The sequence below is a fragment of the Mastigoproctus giganteus genome, chromosome 9, assembly GCF_048544385.1.
Source record: "Mastigoproctus giganteus isolate SK-2022 chromosome 9, ASM4854438v1, whole genome shotgun sequence".
Taxonomy (NCBI): domain Eukaryota; kingdom Metazoa; phylum Arthropoda; class Arachnida; order Uropygi; family Thelyphonidae; genus Mastigoproctus; species Mastigoproctus giganteus.
Genome location: NC_143583.1, coordinates 167,650,034 through 167,677,918, shown reverse-complemented (window position 1 = coordinate 167,677,918; position 27,885 = coordinate 167,650,034). Strand labels below are relative to the sequence as shown.

Genomic DNA, 27,885 nt, shown 5'->3' with positions numbered 1-27,885 from the left:
ATCTCAAGCACATGCCCATATATAGAAATATTCCAAAGTTTCAACTCTTTTCGATAAGTACTTTAAGAGCTAAGACTTGAAGCTCCTGGAACTTAGAATCATCATGTTGAGAGAGATTACTTTTATGAATAGAAATGTAAATTTTATATTTTCAGCTCCAGCTTTGGGACACTGGTGGTATGGAACGTGTTGCATCGATTACAAGTAGCTACTACAAATTTGCAGAAGCTGCCATACTGGTATTCAGTTTTGACAATCCTGACTCTTTCAACATACTCTCCCAGCACTTACTTGATATTGTTACCTATGCAGAGAGTGCCAAAATTTTCTTATGTGGAAATAAAACTGATTTACTAAATCATGTATATGTCACTGATAGTGACATTGAAGCCTTCTGTGAACAGTGTCATAACCTAATTAGTGGTGTTTACAAAACTTCATGCAAAACTGGTGCCGGAATTGAAGAAATGTTTTTGGACATTGCATCTCAACTTGTCCAGTCATGTCGTGTTAAAGATATTGAACAAGACATGAAAGATTCCTTCAGGGTAACTGATCAAGATGAACCTCAACAGTCTTGCTCATGTTAGGCAGTCAAAGCCGTACTTCGAACAAAGAAAATTTGCAATTAAAGTGTGATACAGAAAATGAAGCAGTAAAAATGTGACTATACTGACAAAAGATTTCTATACTAACTTTACTGTCCATATTGAGAATTTTTAATGACTTTTCTTATGTAGGCATTAATTATTCCAATCATGAACAACTGGTAATCTGTTTCTAATTTGCATTGTAGTATATAATGGATGTTGATTAAATTAGGGCAGCAGCTAGTCTTTAACATCAGTGCTGAGTTGTTAATTGTAGATAAGATTTTTATCATGAGCTCAAATTATATGAAGTGCAAGGGACTGACAGTTTTACTGTAAAAAAAAAAAAAAGTATTTTAGAGCATGTATTCAAAAAAAAAAAAAAAAAAAATCCTGTCTTATCTGAAAAATTTTAAATTTATGTTCCAAAGAGGTAATTCCTCTTACAGTGTAGAGTCATTGACTCGTTAAAGAACATTACATTTTGTACTATAAATATATTACACACATATATACACATGATTATTGTTATTATTATTATTATTTTTTTTTTTTTTAATCTCTGTACTGCTCATAAGCCTTTCCATTACTGTCAAATTTATTAATAAAATTTAGTTGGAATTTTTCATGATTTGTCACTAGGTGGTTTTCTGTATTGCTCGGCAAACTCCAGAATCTTCCTCCAGAGCTCTTTCGGCTCATCAACTCGAGGAACCTGCAGATAAAAACAAAAGGAATAAGATCATTTAATAAATATCAAAATATTATAATCTATTCTTAAATAGGTAAATAATTAAGCATTTCTGAATGAATACAAATTACTGTGAATATCCTTCAACACCATCACAGAAAAAGTATGGTGCTGTCAATTAAGTTTTAGGAAAGGATTTTATTTCATTCAAGATGCTCTTCTGATGATGGATGCAGTTAACCACTAAAAGAATTAACAATGCAACATATTTCTCTTTGGCTTCATTGAAAAACTAATAATTATTTAGTTTTTAAGGCCTTGTTAATTTTTCACCAAACATTTGATGATCACTAATGTTATGCTGGTTAACGAAGCTGGATGTAGATGCAGCGAAGCTTGAGTATTGGTAAGGATATCAAATCCACATGTTTTACAAGTTTTTGCAGCTCTGGTGAATGCTAAGTTTTTATATTTAGCCTTTTTATTGACTTAATTGTTATATTAAATTATTTCTATAAGTAGCTTATAGACCTAGTCAAGCTCCTTGGTTTATTTTCAATTTAGATAATACGATTTTGAAAGTTAATACTTACTGTCCATAACTTGCACCATTGTTATACGATACAACGTATATCCTGAACTAGATAGCATAAGGTAAAACGAGATAGCGAAACACATAGCACAGTATTAGAAATATGTTAGCTTAGTATTATCAATTAATCAATAAAATTTGTTAAGCTTCATTGTCAGTTAAATTGTACTTTTTTAACTAAATACATATAACGACTTAGATTTTACAAACGTAAAATTATTAATTAATACATAACTTGATAGGAGATACGGAAGTTGTATAACAAAACTCAAAGATAATACTCGATACTGGAAAAAAAAAAAAAAAATACATATATATATATATATATATAGCGCGTTATAACTGCAATTGGGATATAAGTTTAGGGTTATAATTTTGTATTGAAATCATGACTCAAACCAGAGCAGCAAAGCATAAGGCTCAAGCTAGTGGGAGTGCTGTGGCTCAGGGGAGAACTGAGGAGGGGGCAGTTGTGCTCTAAATCACAGCCTTTTAAAATGTACTGCTTGCTTGATGTTTGTGGAACAATCAGGAATGGGACATTATATTGCCAAGGGGAATGTGTGTGTGTGCACGATGTAAGGAAATCAGGTGACAACTCAGCGATGTTATGGGGACCTATATGAGAGCTTTGAAGGACAGAGTGAATACAATCGATGGATCTAAATTGAGGGGGCCATCAAGCTCTCAGCTGCCCACATCAACGCCAGAGCTTGCAAAATTGAACATCACGCAACACAGTGGCAACCTCCAGGGCAGAATGCGCTGGTCCCAGAGGAACTAGTAATTGTCAGTGACTATTGTCAGAGAAACAGGGAACATAATGTGCAAAAAGGATAGATGGAATAGGACCAAGGTATGCCGGCCAGGGCAAAGGTTGATGATATTGTTGTACATGTTGGCACTAATGATATTAAGAGACCAGGGAATTACTTAACAAGTACAGATCACTAAAAAAAGTCTCGAATTAGGGTTGAATTTGAAAGTGTCTGCAATTCTGCCCAGACACGATAGGAGGGAGTATATGATGAGAGCCTTATCAATCAATTCAGCCATGGAGAGATTGTGCAAGGCTCAAGGGGTAGAATTCTTCTCAGTCTGGTCTGTGCTTATTAACAGGAGAGACTGCTTCTACAGGGATGGGATACATTTAAATAGAAAGGGTGCAAGAATATTTGCTGATGCTATCAAGGCAGTGTTAGGTGGGTTGGAAAACTGCTAACTTGGGGGATACACAGATTAACAGTGGCCACTGGCAGAGGTGAAAGTGATTCTTGCACTGCTTCTATTGGAAAACGAGAGGCAAGGGATTTTAGACTGCTGGGAGTCAGTGCAGTACAAGTAAACACATGGAGCTGTGTTAGGATAGTTAAGAATAGGAACAGGTGCATGTATATTGTGTGTATACCAATGCTATGAGATTGTTAAATAAATTGATGAATTTGAGGTGTTGGTCAAAACATCAAAGGCAGATATTGTCGGGATATCAGAGACATGGTGTCACATAGATATAAGGAATGCAGAAATGGAATTTGAGGAGTACAATGTATACAGGAAGGGTTATGCTATTAGTTAAGAAACAAAATCCAAGGATGTACAGCCAATTGATATAGCTGGATGTTGCAGTTTTGAGTCAGTTTGGTGTGACATAAGCACTGGGAAAGGAAAAATGAGAGGAGGAGTGTTATAGGCCTAATGACTCCGATCAGTAAAATAAACAACTGTACAGTGAAACAGAGTGGGCCAGTAAATCAGAGAGTATTATAATGGTGGATTTTAATTTCACAGATATTGACTGGAATTCGTGGGTTGGTACTCACACACTAGCAAAGCTTTTGTGGATTTATTGGATGATTGTTTTCTACAGCAGCAGCATGTTCGGGAGGCAACTAGAAGGAGTAATGCTCTTGATCTGATTATCAGTAGTGATTCTTCATGCGTTAAAAATCTGCAGATAAAGGAGCCAATAGGTGACAGTAATCACAGTGTGCTGAAGTGGGATTTACTCAAAGAGAACTACTACCAGGGGATAAAGGGAAGGGTTTTTGCTTTTGTTAAAGACCTCTGTGTGAATGTCATCTACATTCACACAGAGGTCTGAGACAGTATTTAAATTTTATATGGTGGGACGTTACCAACAGCAAATTCAAAATGAGAAGCATTCAGAGAATTAATCTCGGAAGCTACTAGGCTTTTCATAATAATTAAGAAATATTGTTCAAGGTTTAGGCCTAAATGAATGTCAGATGAACTAATGAGACATGTGGAAGAGAAGAAAAATGCATGGGATACATATAAATTAATGGGTGACACAGAGGCCTATGATATATACAGCAGGCCCCCCGTTATAACGCGGTTTGCTTTACGCTGATTCGCTATAACGCTGTTCTTATATTATAACCCGTATCTGACTATAACGCTGTCACAGATCACTATAACGCTCTTTTACAGATTACATTTTTGACATATTTAACAAAATCGTTTCATTTGATGGAGTCCATAGCTTGAAAATGAATAGCAAAACAGCATTAAAACGTTTCCCACGCCGACTTGAGGAATTTTCCCACGCTCAGTGAAATTTTCTCGCACGCTAATTTAATTGCAGTACAGTGACTTGTTACGTAGTTCCGAGATCAACATTTTAAAAAATGATCAAATATATTGCTTGTAATATTTGGGTTATATGCATTTATCCGAAGTCTAGTCATCACTCAGTACAGTATTAGACATTGTGCATAACGGAAAGTTTACTTGAACATTGTATCATAATTAATTCAACCAACGCGGTTATATTTTCGAAGAGCTAATAATGACCGACAGGAATGAAAAAGCAACAACTTCTGGGTGCAGTACGAAGACTATAAATGTAAGAAAAAGACTGAATTTGAAAATTAAATTAGACGTTTTGAAGCGAATCGATTCCAGTCAACGAGCAGATGTGTGCCATAATTTAGAACTTGCAAGTTTAACTGTAAGAACAGTTATAAAAAATTAATTTTATCAGCGGGAAAGATAGCTGTTCCACTGCAAGCAACTAGGACTAGGCCGGCTATTAGGATTGAAATGGAAAGACTAATTTTATTGAAGATAATATTCCAATGCAGAAGTCAGTTAAGTTAAATATTTAAAAAAAAAAAAAGAGAGAGAGAAAGAGATTAGCCAATATGATGATCTGAAGAAAACTCGCCTAAAAAAAAAAAAATGTGGAACCATTTAAAACTGGTAAGGGCTGGTAGAATATATTTAAAATCCAGGGAGAAGCCGCTAGTGCAGATCAAGGAGCCGAAACTTTCAAAAAAGAACTTGTTAAAATTATTGAAGAGGGGTATTATGTGATATACTTCTCAACAAGTTTTTAACATAGATGAAGCGGGACTTTTGTGGAAACGAATGCCTAAAAGAAGTTTCATATTGAAAGAACAAAAAATATGCCAAATTTCAAAGCGGCGAAGGATCAGTTGCCTTTATTGTTGGGTGGTAAACGCTGCGGGCCATTTAAAATTAATACCCCTTTTAGTTTATTTGGAAGAGGGCCAAAGTTCAACTCAAAATCCACACATTTTTCATGATTAAATTCATCCATTAAATTAAATCAATTAAATTCATTATTTTAATTGGAATTTTAAGTTTACTTTTGATACGCAAGTAGTTACCACATAATTATACGTATGTAATGCAGAATATTTATATGTGCAAATATTTGAATATTAAATATTTTGACCGACATTTGTGCATCTTTTCATTACCGTTTATTGTTGATTAGGAAATATCCTATGGCACCGACCACAGCTCACAAATACATATGTTACCTTATGGGAAAGCGGCACTCGCTTAGCGCAGATTTACTTAGCGCTCTGTTTTTCCGGAACGAATGATCAGCGTTAAGTGGGGGGGGGGTCACCTGTATATAAGCTGGTCTGTAACCAAGTCACAAAGGAAGTTAGGCAGGTAAAGGCAGATTATGAGAAATCTCATAATCTGCACAACTGCAGATTAATTGCAGATGCAAAGAAAAACAGCAAAGAGTTAACTTATGTAAACTCTATAAGGAAGGGGATGAATCAGATTGGTCCACTAGATATCGTTGGTTCAACTGTTGATGATCCTGCTCAGGTATCTAACAAACTGAGTAATTTACATTCACACGAGGAGTTATTCTGGGAGGGGAATGCCAGCGATGAATTAAACTCTAGCAATGAGCTAGATGATTTTGTAATAACTGAGAGCAAAGTGCAGGAGAAATTGTTGAAGATAAACATAAGAAAGGCACCTGGGGTGGATGGGATCTATCCAGTTATATTAAAGGAGGCAGCAAAGGAAGTAAGCAAACCCTTAGCAGTAATTATGAGAGCTTCCTTGGATTCAGGGGAGGCACCCATGGACTGGAGATGTGCAAATGTGACCCCAATTCACAAAGGAGGATCAAAGGGTGACAAGTAATTACAGACCTGTTATTTTGACTTCTGTTCTGGGAAAATTAATGGAGACACTGGTTAAAGAAGCACTGCAGGATCATCTAGACAAGACTTCAGTTATAGCTTGGACACAGCATGGCTTTGTTAAGAGGAAGTCTTGTCTAACCAATTTGATTGGATACTATGATGTGGTCACAAAGGAACTGGATACAGGAAATAACTTTGATATCATATATTTGGATCTTAGAAAGGGTTTTGATACTGCTGCACAAATTGGAGCAGTGTGGCATTGGAGGCAAATTGCTGCTATGGATAAAGGGATGGTTGAGTGGGAGAAGACAGAGTTGTAATCAATGGACACTGCCCTTCATGGACTAATGTTATGAGTGGAATCCTGCAGGGTTCAGTGTTGGGTCCATTGTTATTTTCTGTATTTATTAATGATATTGAATGATGGTATATCAGACTTAATGTCCAAGTTTGCAGATGATACGAAGGTTGGCAGGGTTGTTAATGACAGTACAGTACACTGCTGCAACAGGATCTAGAAAAGTTGAGCAGGTGGGCTGAGAGGTGGCAACTGAAGTTTAACATTGACAAATGTCAAGTTTTGTATGTGGGAAGCAATAACCCCAGAGTACTGTATCAACTGTAAGCCCCTGTGTGGTACTACACTGACAGTGGTAGAGAATGAAAAGGACTTGGGGGTAATTGTGCAACCAGATATGAAGTTTTATGAGCAGTGCAGGCAGTCTACAAGAATAGCTCATGGTGTCTTGTCAATGATCTGCAGGGATAAGGTGATTATTCCCTTGTATAAGGCAATCGTCAGGCCACACCTTGAGTACTGTATATAGGTTTGGAGGCCTCATTTTAGTAAGGATGTAGAGCTGCTGGAGCGAATGCAGAGAAAGGCAACAAGATTAGTGAATGGAACAAAGGGTTGCTCTAACAAAGAAAGGTTTAAATTTTGTAAATTCCAGTGTCTGGAGACTAGGCTCCTGAGAGGTGATTGATTGAGGTGTATAAAGACTTGAATGGGTTGAGCATGCTCAATGCCGATGGGATTCTTCCTCTTTCTCAGAATAATTGCCTGAGAGGACAAATTCAAATTGAGGAATTACAGTTGTAGGACAGATGTGTGGAAGTTGCCTTTAGTCAACAGGTGGTTAATTGTTGGCACAAACTTCCATTTGTCATTGTAGAAGTTGATAACTTAAACAGATTCAAGGCAAAACTAGAAAAACATTTGGAATGAGTGGATGGGTGAAATGAGAAGGGTGTGTGTGGTTTTTTTTTTGGCTGATCCTATAAAAGCTTGCTTTCTTGCACGTGCCTTTACTAATGCTAATGTCTAAGTTTGCAAGGCAATTAAAGATAAGAATCGAAGCATACTGCTTGCAGCAAGATGTAGAAAAATTAGGCAGGTGGGCACTGAGATTTACCATTAATAAATGCAAGGTACTGCAGTGGATAACAGTCAGGTGGTGCTACAATCAGTGGTAAATTTATTAGGGTAACTTCCACATACAGTATAGCCTCCAAAATCACCACCACCATTAGGACTTGCCAGATTTTGAAACCTAATATTACATGGTTCCACTGTTAGTAAAGTTTGGACTGAGCTCTCTCCTGGACCAGAGAAATTTGAGTTAGCTGCTTTTGTGCAGATTAGAGGATCTGTATATATTTTTATTTGAGAATATTAGTGAATTACTTGTGCTGGAATTGTGGCTCAGCTAAATAAACTAACATTTATCTTATCACATCCTGGTAGGCTCTTTAGTACACACTAAATTTTTAATGGAAGTTAACTGTTTGTCTTCCTTTTTTGAGAGGTGTGTGTTTGTGTTTAAAATCTTGCTTAATGCCCAACTTAGGTAGTTTAGACTTCTGTCACATTTTTTTTTTTTTTAATTTGAAGGCCTTTGTTTAATATTTGCCACATTCACTGATTCAAAAGTATTTTAATATAAATGAGATGAAAAGGGGAGGAATAGAAATAATTTAAGTACAAGTGAAAAGACCAATAATTCAAAAGAGTCAAAATGTATTCAACCTTCTGCTCTAGTGTTGCAATCTAGTAGATGCTATTTTTTAAAATTTGTAAATGAAATCAAATCCTCCCTTTGCTTTGCCCACCAGTATTCTTTGTTACATGCTATTTTCTGATTTAATTTCTATATACATTAAATAAAATTTTTGTTTCACATTTAGCAGGCACCAAGTTGACAAAAGCATCTCTCCTAGGCAACTCCAGTTTGCACATGAGGTCTATTAGACACTAGTGACAGGTTTCCAATCTTTTCATAGAGCTGTAGTTTTGCCAGCTAAACATGAACAGCTGACAAAAATACAGATGTTCATGTTGAGTCTGCTGATATCATGAGGTATCACTGTTTTAATTCAGTAAAAGAGATAGTTTAAATAGAGTTAATTAATCTACAAATGTCAATAAAACAGCCAATTTATTTGCACATGATGTGCTATGTAAATATGAGATCTTGATTAATTTTATTAATTGAAGAAAAGTAGTTGATGCCCTTAAAGAAATTAAAATGAAAGGCCATCAAGCACTCTTATGCTTAACCCAACACTTGCATCAGACAAAACAATAGAATTTCCAAGGGCAGAAAATACTGGTCCCACAGGAAGTACAATTGTTGGTAACAATTATCACAGAAACTGAGAAATATAAAGTACAAAAGGTATAGGTGGTAGAAGACCAGGGTGTGTCTGCCACAGACAGAAGTTAATTATTAAGCCATATGGTGCAAGGAAGCCATAAGGCTTATGCTACACCAGGCAAAAAAAAAAAAAAAATTTCTGAATTACCCCCAAGAGAGAGAAAGAGAGAGGGGAATCGCCAAGAAAGAGAAGAATGATGATATCCAGCTCGGGACCCTGGGTGTGCCAAGCCCATACTCATCAGATGTGAGCCCCTGGGTGTTATAGAACAGTTATCATTTAAGTAAAGGCACAAGAGGTAGAGGAGACTTTTTATACTTTCGTACTAATGATATTACAAATAATCTGAGGCTTTATTTAAGAGGTATAAAGCAATGTTGAGATAATGCTATGAATTAAAATTAAATTTGAAAGTGTCTGGAATTTTGCAGACATGAGGTAGAATTTTTCTCACCATGGCTAGTACTAAAGTTTTTACAGGAATGGGGATGCAAGAATATTTCAAAACTGCTAGTTTTGGGGTAAATAATAACAATGTAGTGGCAGCTGCAAGCAGGGGTGAAATTGACCCTTGCAGTGCTTCTAATGGGACTTTTAGTAGACTAGAAAGCAAGGGCTCCTGTGGACCTCATGAGACAAGTAAATATATGGCATAAATATAAAAAAGCAGGCACACATACTTGCTTGTACAGTAATGCTAGGACCATGGTAAATTTTAAATAATGGTTAAGTTTGTTTTTTTTATGAAAACCCCAAACATGAAAGGTATCAAAACCTATAGTACTTAGTACCATGCATGGGTTGAAGGAGAAGTATGGGGGGGGGGGGGGATGCTGGAAACTTTGCTCTAGAGACTAAACATGGGTTTCACCACTTCAAGCCTCCAATAAGCAAAGTGGTGGTATTTCACCTTTTGATGAAAGTCATCTACCACCTAATGAGGGTATTATAGGGATAAGAACAGGGTGGGGAGCTATGCCCTTGGTTAACTTGGTGGTAGTTGCATGGGACTTGATAAGACTTCTCCAAAATAACAATCCTGCATTACCTTTTAATTAATAATTATTAAGCTAGATTTTTTTTTTCTATCATTCTAAACATAGTCAAACTTTTATGCAATAGTACCCTTTTTTAATGGGTTTTCACAGAGCTATTATTATTAATAACAGTTAATTGTTCTGTGAAACAAGATAGGTGCACACAACCATCCCTGTAGCTGTGTGTATTAAGACTAATGTGGGAACCACCCCTTGGGTAGTATCTTCCGAGAATAAGTAACATTTCTCCAGTGGCGAAGTGTTGCTTATTTGAGATAGTACAATAACCATTATGAAGCCATTCATACTATGAGATGTAAAAACGGTGCTATTTCACCTACTTCAGTGATTTACTATGAAACTAAAATGATGCCATGCACTAATCTGTTCAATTACCAAAATGTTTATATTGTTTTATATTTTTTAAATATAAAAATAAAGAATTTCTATGTGGGAAAACATCATTATAATAATACACCATGTATCCTTTATGTGGGAAACTTCTTAAGCAGGAAAATAATGCATTACAACATAATTTAAACTACCTGGCGAGGATTTATATTCCAAACCCACTGAGGCGTTTTAAATGCCAAAAGTATGGCCACTCTCAAACAGCTTGTCGTGGCTCTCCTGCCTGTGCTTGCTGTGGTGCTAAAGACCATGAGAGCAAGAAATGTTTAGCTTCTAAGCCAAGTTGTACTAACTGTAAAGGAGAACACCTTGCATACTCTTGAGCATGCCTGAGGTGGAAGGATGAAAAAGATCCAAAAACTAAAAATAGAGCTGAACATTATCAGGAGGCCAGAAAATGCATCCAACCAATAAATAGGGCCAAGCCCTTGTATGTCTAGAAAGCTTCTGGGAAAAGTACCATTGGTTCTCAGACTGATGTGACTGTTCCACCAAGGGAGTCATTTACTCCCATTGTGCACTATTTATTAAGTTCCCAAAAATCACAGTCAGCCACCACACCCATATTTGTACCTCCTAGTGCTCCACCACTTCCAAAACACAGTGCTAAAGAAACTCCAAAGAAATTGGAACAGCCAACAATCCAAGAAACAATGGATGTAGAAGACTTGGTACAGGACAAGTTTGTCCTGGAGCTCTTTGCAAAAGAAGAAGATATGGATACAGGCAAACATCCAGTCTCTCCAAAGATGATAAATCCAGGACAGAGAAAACGAAGCCCTCAGCTCTTCGGAAGCCACCAGATGGATCCAATAAAAATTAATGGGTACATTTAAATTTCTACAATGGAATTGCTGAGGATTCCGTAGAAATCATAATGACATCAAGGCTTTCCTGAGTAAGCATGAGCCAACTTGCTTTTGCTTACAGGAGACATATTTAAAGATAAATCAGGACCCTTACATAACTGTTCAGTTATTATTAACAAAGACAGAGCTTCCCACAGAGGAGTTGCCATCCTTGTGGGCAACCACAGCCCCTTTGAAACTATGCCACTTACCACTAACCTGGAGGCTGTGGCAGCTCGTCTTATAGTAGGGTTCCTCTTAACTGTTTACTCCATCTATTTTCCGCCTGGGAACGACATCCTCCAGGCAGACCTTGATGATCTCATTAAGCAACTGCAACTCCCCTTTTCTATTATTAGATTTCAATGGATATAATACTCTGTGGGGTAGTTCTGACATCAACAGAAGAGGTCGACGGAGAAATTACTTGAAAACAATGATCTGACCCTTCTAAATGTGGGAGCTAACACCGTTTTCCACATGGCTACCCGTACATTTACTGCCATTGATCTTTCTCTAAAATAGAATCTATACTGAAGAGACATTTCTGGACTTGTGGCAACCATCCTTGCCTTTCTGAAACCAGGAAAGGATCCAAAAATACAAAAAATTTGCCGTCCTATTGCTCTGACAAGCTGCTTGTGCAAGATCCTGGAAAGAATGGTCAATGCTTGCCTTTTATGGTATTTAGAAGCTAACAACCACCTTTCAAGGATCCAATGTGGCTTCCGAAGGAACAGGTCAACACTCGACCATTTAATCAGCCTGGAAACATCTATGCATGATGCTTTCCTAAAACGTGACCACCAGGTGGTGTTAGTTTTCTTTGATGTGGAAAAAGCATGTGACATGACTTGGAGATACAGAATCTTGAAAAACGTACATAACTTCAGTCTAAGGGAACACACTGCCCTCTTTATGAAAAAAAAAAAAAAAAAAAACTTCCCTACAGACCTGTCTTTCCAATTTCGTGAGGGATCTACCCTCACTCGGCCATTTTGCCAAGAAGAGAGTTCCACAAGGATCAGTTCTAAGTGTTACTTTTTGCTACCGAAGTTAACTCTATTACTGAACAACTTCCTCCAACCGTAAACAGTGCCCTCTTTGTAGACGATTTTAGCATCTTTTTTGCAGTCATGGAATATGAGGGTCATGGAAAGAAAACTGCAGCATGCCACTGACCACATTAACTCTTGGGCAGTGGCTAATGGTTTTAGATTCTTGCCACAAAAGACTGTCTGCATACACCTTTTGTCACAAACGGAACCTTCACCCTGAACCGGAACTTAAACTCAAGACAAAACATCATACCAGTAGCACAAGAGACAAAATTCTTGGGGCTCATTTTCGATAAGTTGACATTTTTACCATATATCCATCAACTGCAGACAAAGTGCTCGAGAGGGTTGAACCTCCTATGTGCTATCTCCTCCCTTAAATAAATGGGAAGCAGACCGCTCCCCACTTTACTCCCCCTTTATCGTGCGCTTGTCCAATCTAAATTAGACTATGGGTCCCGAGTGTATGGATCGGCTAGGAACAGCATACTTACGGGGACTAGATCCAGTTCACCACCAAGCCATCCATATTGTTACTGGAGCATTCAGAGCATTCCCTGTCCAGAGTTAATATATGTTGAAGCAACTGAACCACCACTGTCATTCTGACAAAAGCAATTGTCTTTAAAATATACCTTTAAATTAAAATCCCTGCCAGACAACCCTACGTGGACATCCATTTTCAAGCCACGATGGGAAAATCTATGTAACAATCGTTACACGGCATCCACATCCCAGTGAGGTCAGAGAGCAGGACAATGTTGCCCAGTCGCCAAGGCAACCACTTCACACCCTGGCATGCTCAATTACCATCGTGCAATTTCTCCATTAAAAATTGGAGAAGGCCATAACTCCATCTTCTGTTTACCAACAACTCTATGCTGCCCATCAAACCAAACATTCAGACTTCTTGCCTGTCTTCACTGATGGCTCAAAGTCCGAGTTGTCTGTCGGATCTGCTGCTATTTTTCCAGGTCATACTGTATCTGGGAAGATTCCCCAAGAATGCAGCATATATACAGCTGAGTTGTATGCTGTAGAGTTGGCCTCGGACCACATTAAAACCCACAAGTATCAAAGGCATATGGTGTACACTGACTCTCTAAGTACACTGCAGGCTTTATCAGGGATGAGGTATCCTCATCCATTCGTGACCTGGATTCAGCAGATGCTACATTCTCTGTCTGAGTGTACATTCAATATTCATTTCTGCTGGATTCCAAGTCACACTGGAATCATGGGAAACGAAGTGGCAGATGCTGTGGGCAAAGCACCAGAAACCCACAACACTTATTGCCTGTTAGTCCCCTATAGAGACTATAGGCAGCTAATACATGCTAAATTACTCTCCCAATGGCAACAATCTTGGCAGGAGCAAGTGACAAACATGCTCTATCAGATAAAGCCTAATCAGACACTGGCAGTCTCTAGTCTGCACAGGAACTGCAGATAGGAAGTTGTTCTAGCTCTTCTCTGCATAGGGATGGTTTTCCAGCTGTTTGCTGGAAAATTATCCCTTGGAAAAAAGGGCAAGTTAGAAAAATGCACACACATGCCAGATGTAGAAAGAGCCAAATTATATATAATATGTCGCTGATATGGAGGGAAACTATAGTAGCTATATAAGTGATAGCTTTTCACTCTCGATAATTACGAAAACAAAAACACTTTATGCTCTATGAGATGCCAAACAAACAAACGGTAGATTCTTGAAAGTTGAATAAATGTAAACAAGAACAGAAAATACTGTTATCGTTAGAGAATTCCGATGGGGAAAGACATACAAGATAAGATTTTATTCCCAAAATTGAAAAATAAATAACTGAAAATTTTTTAAAAATAGTTAAAAGATGATAATTATTCTATGACAGAGATGGTGAAGCAATGTATGCATGTCACAAGGTTATCCTATTCAATGTGAATAAACAAAAGCACACAAGGATAGAAACTGGTGCCAGTCTTGTTCTTGCACATGCATTCATCCTTTGAATGGAGTTAGAGAAGAGTTTCAAAGAGTTATGTGCATTTGTGAGTTTTCTGTCTATACCATGAGAACTAGTCAAAGTGATACATTACTTTTAGCTGTTGACTTACAAATATGACTATGTTATGTAACATTTAATCATTTGCAGCATCAGTTGTTATAAGAATAAGACAATAATAATATATAAATTAGTAATAACTACAAGAAGATATTTACTTTTATTTTTTCACCATTAGTGTGTCAGTGCCATGGCTCAACGACACTTTATTACTAGCTGCCACTGATCATAAAGTGCAATTTCTAGCCATAAGTATATTTTTAAGATTTATCTAGATACTTTTAGTCTGTTTATTACGATGTTTGACAATAATGGAATTCTTACTCATGAAGTTCTCCACCACAATTTTCAGTATTTATGGTTGCATGTATACATATTAAGTTATAACTATTTAAATATTTTGCTAAAAACAAAAATAAGCTAGCTCATGCAATTAGGGGTCTTAAAACTATCCCCCTACTAATTAATTTACAACATTGGTTAAGTGTGGGGCACTCAAAATTCTTACACTTTATGGTCCCACGAAAAATATGGTAATCTATGATTAGGGCTCTTCAAACTATCCCTTTACTAAAGTTTGTAGCATTAGTTAAGCAGGAAAAAAAACTGAAACCCTACTAAGAAATTAATTATTATATTTAATAATCACTCTTATACCATGTGAATGAAATTAATAAAATAGTTTTAAGTTTATAGCCCAACCCATACATTTAAGGTGACATTTCAAGCATTTTACTGATACCCACCATCAGCAAGCAGGAGTCTGTCAGCAGCATGGTCTGATGATGGATATCGATAAGATGCGTCACCTTAAATAATTAATCTTCAAGGAAAACAACCATGTAACAACCTTCCCTAACTACTTTAGAAAGTTCCTTCCCTCCATGGATGAAAACTTTAAATATTTAGATCAATGATCAGGGCACATACTGTAATTTACATATAAAATAAGCAAAAAAAAAAAAAAAAAAAAGTAATTATCACAATAAGTCTACAAATACAGCTTAACAACCAAGCCAGATAGCTTTGCTCTTAGAATCATTCAAAAGAGTTGCTCACTCAAGATATGCTCTTAGGTCCTCATAACATAAACAAAATCTCTCCAAAAAAAAAAAAAATTACAGGTACCAGACAGCATAACAGCTTAAGATCTTTAAATGCCAGAGTTTTCAGGGCATGTGAAGATCTGATCTTGAAACAGAACTCTATCATCTAAGAGCTGTACACAATTTTCATCCTTTGAATGGAGGATCTATTGGAGAACTAATCTCCAATAGGATTCAAACCCAGACCTCTCCAAACAAATATCAAGTAGAAAAATGCTCTCACAGAGGACTGGCATTGCCTATATTGCTAAATGTTACAGGGTGATAATTATAACAATTTTTTTTGTTCATATAATAATTCATAACCCCACATTGCATTTAGCTAAAAAAAAAAGTTATCCAAAGACTCTCACTGATACAATCAGTTTCTGTTATGGCTTACATTGCCACTATAGGACATATTTTGGACAAAGTAACAGACCATTTTATCTCTATTTAAAAAATCAAAAGGAAAGACAGCTCTAAACTAACCAGATATTTAGTTGAACAAGATCAAAACAAATGCATCCTAGAAGGCAGTCAGTTTATCTTAGAACATCAGTTTAGTTTATTTACTGAAAAGTTCCATCACATGACAGAAACTTGCATGCACTAGCTAGTCAGTGGGGCCATTTTTAAAAGGTGTTAACCAGACTTTTATTACTTAAATTATTTGTTTTTGTTTCCTACTAGAAACAGTCTTATTCATATTAAGTGTATAAAACTATAAATTTATGATAATACAAACACAATATTATAATGTTTGTAACTATAACACGGTACACAACTGAAATTTATAGCATTGTATGTACTACCATTATGTAACCAGGGAATATCGTACATTATTATACTTGTATCTCTTAGTTTAGTGTAGTACTTTAAATTAAAACACCACATTAGATCAGCAAAGCAAAGAGCACAAAGCAGTGGGATTGCATTGGCATGGGGGAAAACTACAAAGGGAAATTCTCTCCCCATGCTCTGATTCATAGAAAACTACCAAGGGCAGTTCCCCTACAAATCAGGGTGTTATAGTGTACTGCTGCTTGCTGCACACTACAGAATCTATTTTTAATGACATGGAAAGAAATCTCCATTGATCTTGCTCAAGGATTCAATATTATTTCCGTTACGAGTTCATTGAAATCTGCCTTTGGAAGATGTAGCATATAAGTTACTGACACAATCAAAAAAATTGCTGATTAAATGTATACTAAATGATCAGTGAAGTATTAAACATTTTCAAAGTACTAAAGGCATTTTTCCCTTGCAGGAAAAACCACTAAAATTATTACAAGTTTTTTTTAAATTGCCATTAAATGAAGTGTACTTGCATGTTATGCATAGTGTGCCTGAATTATTGAAACAATAGCATACGATATAATTTGATAAAAATTTGGAAATGCAAATGCTATTACTAACAAAAAAAAAAAGAAATTGTGCTGCCAGAGTTTGGAATGTGACTCCAATGTATGACCATTGTTTCCAATGGATGCTATGAATAAATTAAATTCCACTTACTTCATAGTTTTGCGATATATATAAACCAGTATAAACTCCAGCCCCAAAAGACAACTGAAAGAAAAACAAGAAAAACTTCCTAAATGAACATTAAAAGCACATGTAAAACCAATAATCTCAAACTGACAAAATACAGCTATTCAAGAAAGAGGGAAGAAAATTCAATATTACATCTGATATATTCACAGCATTATTACCATTGGCCAGAGGAGCTGCTACGATATCTTTGCATTTTTTAAAACTGTCCATAATCACATAGAAAACCTTCTTTAATCTTTTTTTTTATTCCTGTTTGGTAATTGCATCATATGTTAAATATTTTTTATGTTGTGCACTGGGTCAAGTATGGTATAGGTGCACTGGGCCAAGAGATAATATTGTGCAATGTTGAGAAAAATGATACAAAGAAAATGCTAAATGTACTATTCAACCTAAAAAATTATATTACTCTTCACAAGTACAATCCATGCATCTTTTCATTTATTTCATCTATACATTTACCGGATTTTTTTTATGTACAGTTATCCTTTTAGGACCTCAACCCTATGGTGAGTGAATGCTGAACCCAATTTTGATCTGCATCACTGATTATTTTATAATTGAAGTATAGCTGCAAAGGGTCTGTGTTTGTGTATATACATGTGCCACATACTTGTATTATTTGCTCTGTGGGAAAGTGAAAATCAAATGTGCATAACTGCTGAACCCAATCATTTTCATAATATGGAACACAGATGTGGCAGATTTAAAAAAAAAACCATCAACATCTAATACAGGCAAACACAGAAAGTAGAAACAGAAGTCTGAGATCACTGTGAATGTGAGCCCAGTCCTTGTGACCACCCAGTAACAAAGGTCAGAATCTGAGATCCTAAGGCTGTGAAGCTTGCCATTAGGGTAACTGTACCCTATCAGGAGGCTTAGGAAGTAACTGTTGTTTTGAAATCAGATGATAATTCCCTTGTTAAATGTGTGAGAAATCTTCAGAAGTGTGTTTACTGCCCCCCCCCCCCCACTGTGCTACTCAGAAATAGGATATACAGTATGGTGAGTATAATGGTAGGAAGGATTCCTATGCTTTATTTAAAAATCTAAGGCAGTTCACACAGGTTGTCGGTGTAAACAGTCACTTTGGTGTAATATAAGCAATGGGAAACAAAAATTAAAGCATATGAGTATGTTACAGGCCAAATGACTGTAAAGAATATAATGAATACACTGAGTGGACAGAAATAATGGGATACCTACATAGTAACAGGCAGGCCCAGATAAGGGCTGTCACACAGAGAGGCATTGACTTCACTAGTTCTATAAAGCGTCAAGCTATGGAAAAGTCTAGACTATGTATAAGTATAGTGCGAAAGCATCAATAATACATAGCCAAATCTGAATGAACAGAATATTAGCAAAGCGGCATCGTTTTAAGTTATATCTCATATTGTGAATACCTTCACGAGTTGCCATGATATTGCACTACTTCGAATAAGTAACACTTCACCTGAGGAGAAGACTAACGTTACTTATTCTCAGATGGATACCACCACCCAGACAGCACCGTTTCAGGGCTATTTGGTCCTTCTTTGGTGGGTGGGTAGGTACCCAAGTGATGCAGTGATGGCAAAACAGTTATGAAGTATACACTTTTCCATAGTTTGAGGCGTAAACACTTTATAGTCTAAATACATCATACACCATCAGGCATCTCTCATATTGTGGAGTTATACTTCATAACTATTTTGCCATCATTGCATCACTCGGGTACCTACCCACCCACCGAAGAAGGGCCAAATAGCCCTGAAACGGTGCCGTCTGGGTGGTATCCATCTGAGAATAAGTAACGTTAATCTTCTCCTCAGGTGAAGCGTTACTATCCAAAGTAGTGCAATATCATGGCAACTCGTGAAGGTATTCACAATATAACAATATAAGATATAACTTAAAACGATGCCACTTTGCTAATATTCTGTTCATTCAGATTTGGCTATGTATTATTGATGCTTTCGCACTATACTTATACATAGTCTAGACTTTTCCCTAGCTTGAGGCTTGCGCCCTAAACGCTTTATAGTCTAAATACATCATACACCATCAGGCATCTCTCATATTGTGGAGTTATACTTCACAACTGTTTTGCCATCATTGCATTACTCAGGTACCTACCCACCCACCAATGAAGGGCCAAACAGCCCTGAAGCGGCACCAGGTCTGATGATGTCCGGAGTTTCCAAGAATAGGTAACAACAGCCTTTTCCAATGGGGAAGCGTTGCTTTTCCAAGGAGTTTGAGTTTTTAAGTGGTGTGAGTTGAAGGAGTTACTGTCCCTTTCATTCTTCTACACCATTTTCTTTTCCTCTTCCACTCCTACTATTACTTTCCCCTCTACCTTTTTTTGCTTTTCTAAGTCTAATAGGGACAAGTGGATAGTCAAGTTATTATCCCACACATATACAAAATAGCCCTGAAACGGTGCCATCTGGGTGGTGGTATCCATCTGAGAATAAGTAACATTAGTCTTCTCCTCAGGTGAAGCATTACTTATTCGAAGTAGTGCAATATCATGCAACTCATTGTGAAGGTATTCACAATATGAGATATAACTTAAAACAATGCCGCTTTGCTAATATTCTGTTCATTCAGATTTGGCTATGTATTATTGATGCTTTCGCACTATACTTATACATAGTCTTCACTAGTTCATGAAAGCGTTCCACAGGTATTTCTAACCATGCTTGCTGAACACCTGCCATAATTCTGTCGCATTCCTGGGTGGAGAATCCAAAGCTCAAACAGACCTTTCCTGGTGGAGTTATACTTCATAACTGTTTTGCCATCATTGCATCACTTGGGTACAAAATCTGTGGAATGCTCTTCAAACCATGTTCTAGTCACCACAGCTCTGTGGGGAGGTGCATTTTCCTGCTAGAACAGTCCATTGCCCTGTGGGTGCACAATGACTATTAAGGGATGCAGATGATCTACAAGGATGGACATGTGCCTGGACCATTCAGAGATGTGTCTAGACGTACCAGAGGTCCCAACGTGTGCCAGTTGAATACACCCTAGACCATTACCAACCAGTCACCTGCCTGAACAGTTCCTTGTTGACATGACAGGTGCAAAGCTTTCTGCTGGATACGCACCCTACTGTCCGCCCGAAATAACTGGAAACGTGACTCACCGGATGGGGAGATCCGTCTCCAACCATCCAAGTTCTAGTGTCGATGTTCTTTCACCCAGCTGAGGCATAGAGTCCTGTGCCCGTGGTGTTAGCAATGGAACTCTGATGGGTCGGCAGCTTCCATAACCTACTGCAGCTAATGATCACCTGATGGTCTTGGTGGAGATGTTTCTAGTGCCTCCCTTGTTGAAGTTGACGGTGATTTATGCCACTGTCTCTCTCCAGTTGGCTGAAACAATGCGAGACAGATGTCAACGGCCATGTTCCTCCACCACCTTTCCCTGTCCACGATGAGATGTTATACCGGAAATGGCGTAATCCCGATACTGTCAAATGGGATAGCGCAATTTCTGTACCACCTCCACGATAGAGTAACCCAGGCATTGGGCACCCACTATCATCCCTCTTTCAAAGTCTATTAACTCGTGATGTTTATCCATACTGACATCGAATTACCATCTACATACAATGCAGTGATATAGTGTACCTATACACCTGCCAAGCAGTCAATTCGTCCACTAGTGAGAGGGGTGACAGTGTGTAGAGCATATTTAGTGTCAAACAGCACCAGGGGTTCCCCCCCATCTCCGCATAGTATACATTGTGGGTGTGAAACAGAACACTGTCAATCCCAGAGGTTTAAAAGTATATGGATTTTGTATAAGTGTAGTGTCATGTACCGTTGTTCCTCTGGTCATTTAGCCGCTGGGTCCCAACATTGTCCACACTCTGCCCTGTGGAGGCAGACCAAGTACACCAGTACTATAGTTATTTACTCTGGCAGGTCCTGCCACCTAATTTCCTGAGATTTCAGTGGTTAGGACCTGGGGGGGGGAACACGCTACAAATAGGGATCAGCCAAAAGGAGAACTGGTTATGAGATTTGATGTTGTTATTAAGTTTTTGGGTGTAGGGCTCAAGCAATTTAGAGAAGTGAGAGGGGTGACAGCGTCGTGTTGCCCAGGAACCAGGTATCCCATGAATTCTGTCCTTTCAGTGTACTATACTTATGTATAAAGATTACTGGCTTTTGCCAATCATTTAATGAATAACTATACAGAGTCAGCCAGTAAATGAAAAATAACAATGAGAATTTTGCCTTCCATATATTGACTTCAACTCCTGGATTGGTCACTCATACGATAGTAGAACATTTCTGGATTTGCCAGATTGGATAACTGTTCTCTACACTAGCACATTACAGAGGTAACAAAAAGCGAGAGCAATATTCTTGACTTAATCATCAGAAGTAACTCTTCATGCATTAAGAATCCTCAGATAAAGGAACCACTATGTTATAGTGATCACAGTGTATTGATATGAGATTTAATATTGATGTTAGATATAACTACCATAAAGTGTAATGGAAAGGGATTTTACTTTTGCAAAATTGCTTTTCTTTAAACATTGAAATAAGTTATTTAAATACTAAGACCATTAACATTAGTCATAACTATTTAAAAGGTCTTGTTCAGTGAACCAGCTGATGATGTTAACAACTTCAAATTCTAACTGCGAAGCTACTGAGTTTTTAATATCAAAAAATGAGACATTGTTCAATTCATCTGATATACATCCATTCACCTTGAATGGATATATATCAGATGAACTGATGAGACTAGTGACGGAGAAGAAAAATGCATAGGATGACTGTAAATCATCAGGGGGAATAAAAGCATATGTGGTAAGTATAAACTATTCCCTGAATAAGTCACCAAGTGGGTTAGATAATATTGCATATTACAAGAATTATATTGAAAGAAGCAGCAAGGTAGGGAAGAAAATCTTTAGTATTAATTATAAGAGCATCCTTGGATTCAAGGGAGGTATAGATTGGAGACATGAAAATATCTCTCCTATTCACAAAAGGGGAATAAAGGGCAAAGTGAGTAATCACACATGTGAGCTTGGTTCTATGTAAGGAAAATAATTAGTAGTTAAAGATGTGAAATGTTTCTGTGTCTAATGGCACCAGGGGTTTCCACATTTTATAAATTGTTGTGTGTCACAGTTCGCTGTTAAAGTCAGAGATTTAAAAGTGTGTGACTATGTATATGTGTAATGTTATGTACCATTGTTGTTCTGGCTATTTAACCATTGGCCACACTTGGCCCCATGGAGGGAGACCAGGAAACAGAACTAGATGCAAAAAAAATTTGATATCATACACAGTACTAAGATTTTAGTAAGGCTTTTGACTCCATTCTTCATCAATGACTGAGGAAATTTCAGCAGTGTAGCATTAGGGATAAATTACTGCTTTGGATAAAAAAAAATGACTCACTGGCCAAATACAGAATGCTTATTAATGACCACTGCTCTTAATGGACTAATATTATTAGTGAAATCCCTCAGCTTTTGGCAAACATCTGCAGATTATAGAAAGGTTGGCAGGCTGTTTAATGACAAGAATCAGGATGTTACTGTACTAACACCTAGAAAAAAGTTTAATATTGATGAATGCAAGGTATTCAATCTGGGTATCATCATAACATGCCAACTTGGTGGTAAACAAAAAAGACCTAAGGCTAATTGTACAGTTCAGAGGTTGTCTGTATGGTGCAATCATGCTGCTTCTAGAGCAGTTCATAAGGTTCTAACAATGATATTGTGGGATCAAGACCTGATTGCAGTGTTTAATTCTTTAAATGGAAGGGGTAAACTAAATGCTGATGGTATCTTATTTCTTGGCTGATGCACATAACACTAGCGTAGCTACCCTTTTTCGGGCCCCTACTTAATTAATGAAAATTGCAAAAAACAGAAGACAGCCAAAGACACCAGGCCCCTAAAGGGGCTGGAGGCAATTGCCTTGCTTGCCTACATGGTAGCTACACCACTGCATAAGATGATATAAATTTAAAAGAGAAAAAGGATAATTGCAGGATGTGCATAAATTTCCTTTCAGTCTAAGAATGATTGACTATGGGAACAAACTTCTATTTAAAGTATTGTAGAAGTGGGTCATCTGAATAAAGTTAATAGTGACAAATGATGCAAGTTTATACAGCATCAGCAAAAAAAAAAAAAAAAACTTCCCACATGATGTATTCAACCCCTCTAACTGGCTAAAAGCAAATTTCTGCACATCTACTCAGCAGCCATCTTTACTCAATTTAAATTGATGCTCCCTCATGTGCTGTCTGGGCAAGAGGAAGAATGCCATCAGCATTTAGCTTACTCAATCCATTCAAAACTTTAAAGACCTCAACAGACCTCGCAAGAGTAGTTTTGGGACAACGCAATTTGCAGAACTGAAAGCCTTTCTTGATTAGGGTAGCCTTTTGTTCCCCCTCACTAATCTCACTGCCCTTCTTTGTACATTCTACAATCAACATCATTCCTAAAATGAGGCTTCCAGACTTCTGACATACTAACATGTGGCATTAGAGTTATTTGTTTGTTTGTTATTTGGTTTTTAGGAGCATTAGCAACTAAGGCCATATTGCTCCGGGGATATGCGGTGGTCATTCCCTGACCTTTCCGCATCCTCTGTATTTGGTGGTGACAGGCTTGAACCCCGGTCTAATCAAGAAGCGTGTGCTACGCACTGCTGCTCCTTCCCACCTGGCTACGGAGGCGCCGTGGCATTAGAGATAAATCACAATCACCCTTAGGTCTTTTTTGTTGTTTCGTTTGGCCAAACAATTGCCTTATACAATGGAATAATCACTTCCTTATCTCTGCTGACAAAATTTCTGTATATCTCTGAAAAATTCCTATGAGCTGTCCTAGCAACCTGTCTGCACTGTTCGGAGAACTTCATGCCTGACATCACAATCACCCCTAGGTCTTTAGGTCTTTTTTTGTTGTTCACTACCCTCTGTGGTACCACATAGTTGGTACGTCAATCTGCAATTACTGCTACTCATATGCAGTACCTTGCATTTGTCAATGTTAAACTCATCCCTAATGCCACATTGCTCTAATACGTATAATGGTCTTTATGTGCAACAATATCAAAAGCATCAGTTAAGCAACCGTATAAGTTTCTTAGTGATATTAAACAGGGAAGTGAGCTGAGAAATCAGCATACAACCTGTAAGAGGGCTGCCATCAAAACTTTTCAAATGCTTTCTGCTTGTTCTGAAAAATGGTTAATAAATTGGATGTCTACCATGGTTTGTTTTGCAAGGAGAATTGCACTACCTAGACACTTTCACATATGAAATAAAAGCAAGTCAGCCTAGATCAGGCACAGGGTAATAGTTATAATAGTATATCATTGGACTTTTTTCCCCCCCCTCTTCTTAGGATGCCTGCACTAGAGAATTTTTCATACAGATCCATCTCTAACCCATCCTCCTCACTTGTTTTCCATGCTCTGTTAGACCATCTCACATCCATAGTCTAACATGCTCATCATCATAAGTTCTGTCACGTGGAAGATACATGACAGCTAAAACTCAATCAAATCTCCACCTGTCTCTAACCCTTATTAATAATATAGTATGAAATGCTCATACTATACTAAAAAAATTATATATCTCTTAAAATCTGTACATTTTTGACTTGGTTCAATTTAGTTGTTTGATAGCACTTTTGCCACTGGAAACAGTTACTATTAAAAGATTATTTCTGCTGCTTTTAATTTATTTAAACTTCTTGGAATTTCTATCCATGTCTCTGCAAACAGAAGTCAAATATCCTTTCAACAATAGAACAAAAGACTTGTTTCTAAATTCATCATTGATATGGTTTTCCTCCACAGGATGTGCAATGGTAGGATTAGTCAGATTATTAGAAATGGTGTGGGTTTCTTTGTGTTTTTGCATTTTGTTTATCAAAGTTCACAAATTTAGTTTTTGGTTAGCCCCACTAAACATCCTGTGGCCTACACAAAAAGGACCCATCTGGCCTGAGGGCAAGTCAAGCAAAACATCTAAATATTATTTTTTTGCCAACAAAAAAAAAAAAAAAAAAAAAAAAAAAAGAGAGAGAAAGAAAAAAATTAGACATGCTACTCACCAAAACGAAATCTGAGTGTGAAATACAAACAAAATAGTAAGAGAAAGTTGACGAGTAGAGAACTATATTTTGTTAGTAGTACAGTTTATAATGTACTCAATAACAATGTTTCATAAAAATTTCATTGTTACCATATATAGTCAATAAATAGTTTACTATATATTATTCTTACAATTCTAACTTTCCTTGTCACTGTAGCAGCTAGGCAGAGCCGTGCCGAGGGTGAGGTGAATGAGGCTCTTGCCTCAGGTTTAAAGATGAAAGGGACACCAAAAGAAAGATTAAATAATTGCCAATGTTACCATCATTAACAGGAGGGCACAATTTTTTCATTCTTGTTTCAGGTACTAAAATGACTCAGCACATTTTAACTCGTTCTGCCTTGGCTATTCTTAATTCCATGTTTTCGCTCATTTTAAACCAATTTTTTGATAAAAAAAATTGTGAACAAAATAATCCACTACTTAATTGTTAGTGCTGGGGGGAACTAAACTGGGTTTGATCTAAGCTACATTACCTGCCAGAGATACCCCACAAACCATGAGGCTGAGCCTGACTATATACAGGCCACCAGCCTTGAGCAGTTGGGTTTGATTTCTCTTGCTCCACAAGTGAAGTAATCAGGGAATAATTTTCTTGATTAACAAGAACACTGTTTTATTTGTCCTTATTAACAAATTACTTACACTAAACACAAAAGAAGAAATTATATATTGTAATTTAGCCCGTATTATTATGACTATACAAATGAGCAGTACTCGGAAATCATTAGGGGGAAGGGACTCCCCACCACAATTTCTCACCTTTCATCTCTTGTTAAATCTCTAATAAATATATGGCAATCTCCATATTTACAAACACCTTGCAAACCTAAATATGAAATTCAAAAATCAGGAATAATAATTTTTCCAAAAATATGATATATTGAGAGCATTTGTGCTAAAAAAAAAATCATCATCTTCTTACAGTACAGTTACTATTAAAATGTCCAAATGATGCAAAGCCACTGGTTGAGGCATTCTTCATTTAATGCTTGCATTGCATTATTTCCTATATATAAAACAGGCATTATATAACAGTAAAAACATACTGTATGACAGTGAAGTACTGTTATGTTGCCCTATGACAGATAGAGCAATAAAAGTGCCAATAAAATTACATTCTAATATCTGCCAATGGCTTAGCCCCATACTTTTTTGCTGGATTTGAAATAAGTAAAATTTAATTATTAACTACAAAAACTGTTATCCATCATAATCAGAGCTTGGTTAGTTAATTGAAAAAGTCAGTTAAAGTGGGGAATCCTAAAAAAAAAAAAAAAAAAAACCTGTGAGAGGACAGGCAGTTGGGTGATAAGACTGGCTAATTAATGGAAAGGAGGAGATGGTCAAAGGTGTTGACCATTCCCTCCTATATTCATCCAATGTGTGATCTGCCAAAAGATAAATACTATCTATGCAGAGTATAAAAGGCATACCAATAATGAAGAAATTACTTAAGGTGATAAAAAAAATAAAGGTTTCACAATACTGAGTTTTTACAAAAAGTTCAGTCTTGTAAAACCTTGTAAAAGTTTTTCAATGGTAATACTACCATTGACAAACTTTTATAAAAAGTTGTAAAGAGATTGGAACAATTTTAAAAATTGAAGCACATTAATTGAAAAACATCACATTATTGTTTTGTGATTAAAATAGTTTTTGTTGTTGTTGTTTGGTTTTTAGGAGCATTAGCAACTAAGGCCATATTGCTCCAGGATATGCGGTGGTCATTCCTTAACCTTTCCGCATCCTCCGTATTTGGTGGTGACGGGCTCGAACCCCGGTCTAATCAAGAAGCGTGTGCTACGCACTGCTGCTACTTCCCACCTGGCTACGGAGGCGCCTCAATAGTTTTTGTATGCCATAAAGAAGAATGAAAACAAAAAAACTTTATTCATATTGATCAAACATGATTCCATAAAAATTACACCACTGCAAAATGTTGGCAGAGAGTAATAATGAAACAGGTGTTCATTATAATCAAATGCAGGAAGTTTACTTCTTATTGTGCAAGCTAGACCAGAATCTGGATTAATACGAAATGCTCTCTTAATTTTTAAATCTAAATTTTAAAAAAAAATTAGATTACCTCAGAAAAATGACCACTGCTAATTTTGAGAAATTGGCCCAAGAAAAACCTTTACCCAATATGAAAGAAAAATTAATAATTATAATGGTTCATGACCTGTACCATAGTACACAAGGGGGCAGAGATAGGGGAAATCCCTGGTACCATCACACAACTAACAGTATACAATGCAAGACTCCAGTTGCATCAGCAACAAAAGCAGAGATAAGTTGTCTCTAAGACAATAACACTTTTAATCAACACTTTTTTTTTTTTAAGAAAAGTGACTTTCTATATTACATTTACCACTATACCATCATGACCTTTATCCTATAGAATGTATCTGGAGAATAATTAGCATTAGTGGAGGCATATTATGCAAGAAAGCAAGCTTATACAGCATCAGCCAAAAAAAAAAAAAACCCTTCCCATTTCACCCATCCAGTCACTCCAAATGTTTGTCTAGTTCCACCTTAAATTTATTTAACAACAGATGGAAGTCTGTTGATCTGAAGTATGAAAATGAGGCCTCCAGACCTGTATAGAGTGCTCATGGTGTGGCCTGACCATTGCCTTATACAAAGGGATAATCACATCCTTGTCTCTGCTAGCAAAATTCCTATATATCATTGACAAAACTATGACCTGCTCT

General features: G+C 36.9%; 1 protein-coding gene and 1 long non-coding RNA gene across 3 annotated transcripts in view; one reads left to right on the top strand and one right to left on the bottom strand.

Moving 5' to 3' along the window:
• RabX6 (RAS oncogene family member RabX6) overlaps nucleotides 1-932 on the top strand; it is a 72,841-nt gene extending 71,909 nt beyond the window's left edge. For both annotated transcript variants that reach the window (XM_090381986.1, XM_090381987.1), the window contains exon 3: nucleotides 156-932. In XM_090381986.1, coding sequence (XP_090238112.1) covers nucleotides 156-590 — 435 coding nt within the window. In that variant the 3' untranslated portion in view covers nucleotides 591-932. The remainder of the gene's footprint in view (nucleotides 1-155) is intronic.
• A 211-nt stretch (nucleotides 933-1,143) lies between these two features.
• LOC150080875 (uncharacterized) overlaps nucleotides 1,144-27,885 on the bottom strand; it is an 84,863-nt gene continuing 58,121 nt past the window's right edge. The window contains exons 2-3 of the long non-coding RNA XR_016547430.1: nucleotides 16,979-17,032; nucleotides 1,144-1,305 (exon numbers count right to left, since the gene is read on the bottom strand). This is a non-coding gene — a long non-coding RNA (uncharacterized LOC150080875). The remainder of the gene's footprint in view (nucleotides 1,306-16,978; nucleotides 17,033-27,885) is intronic.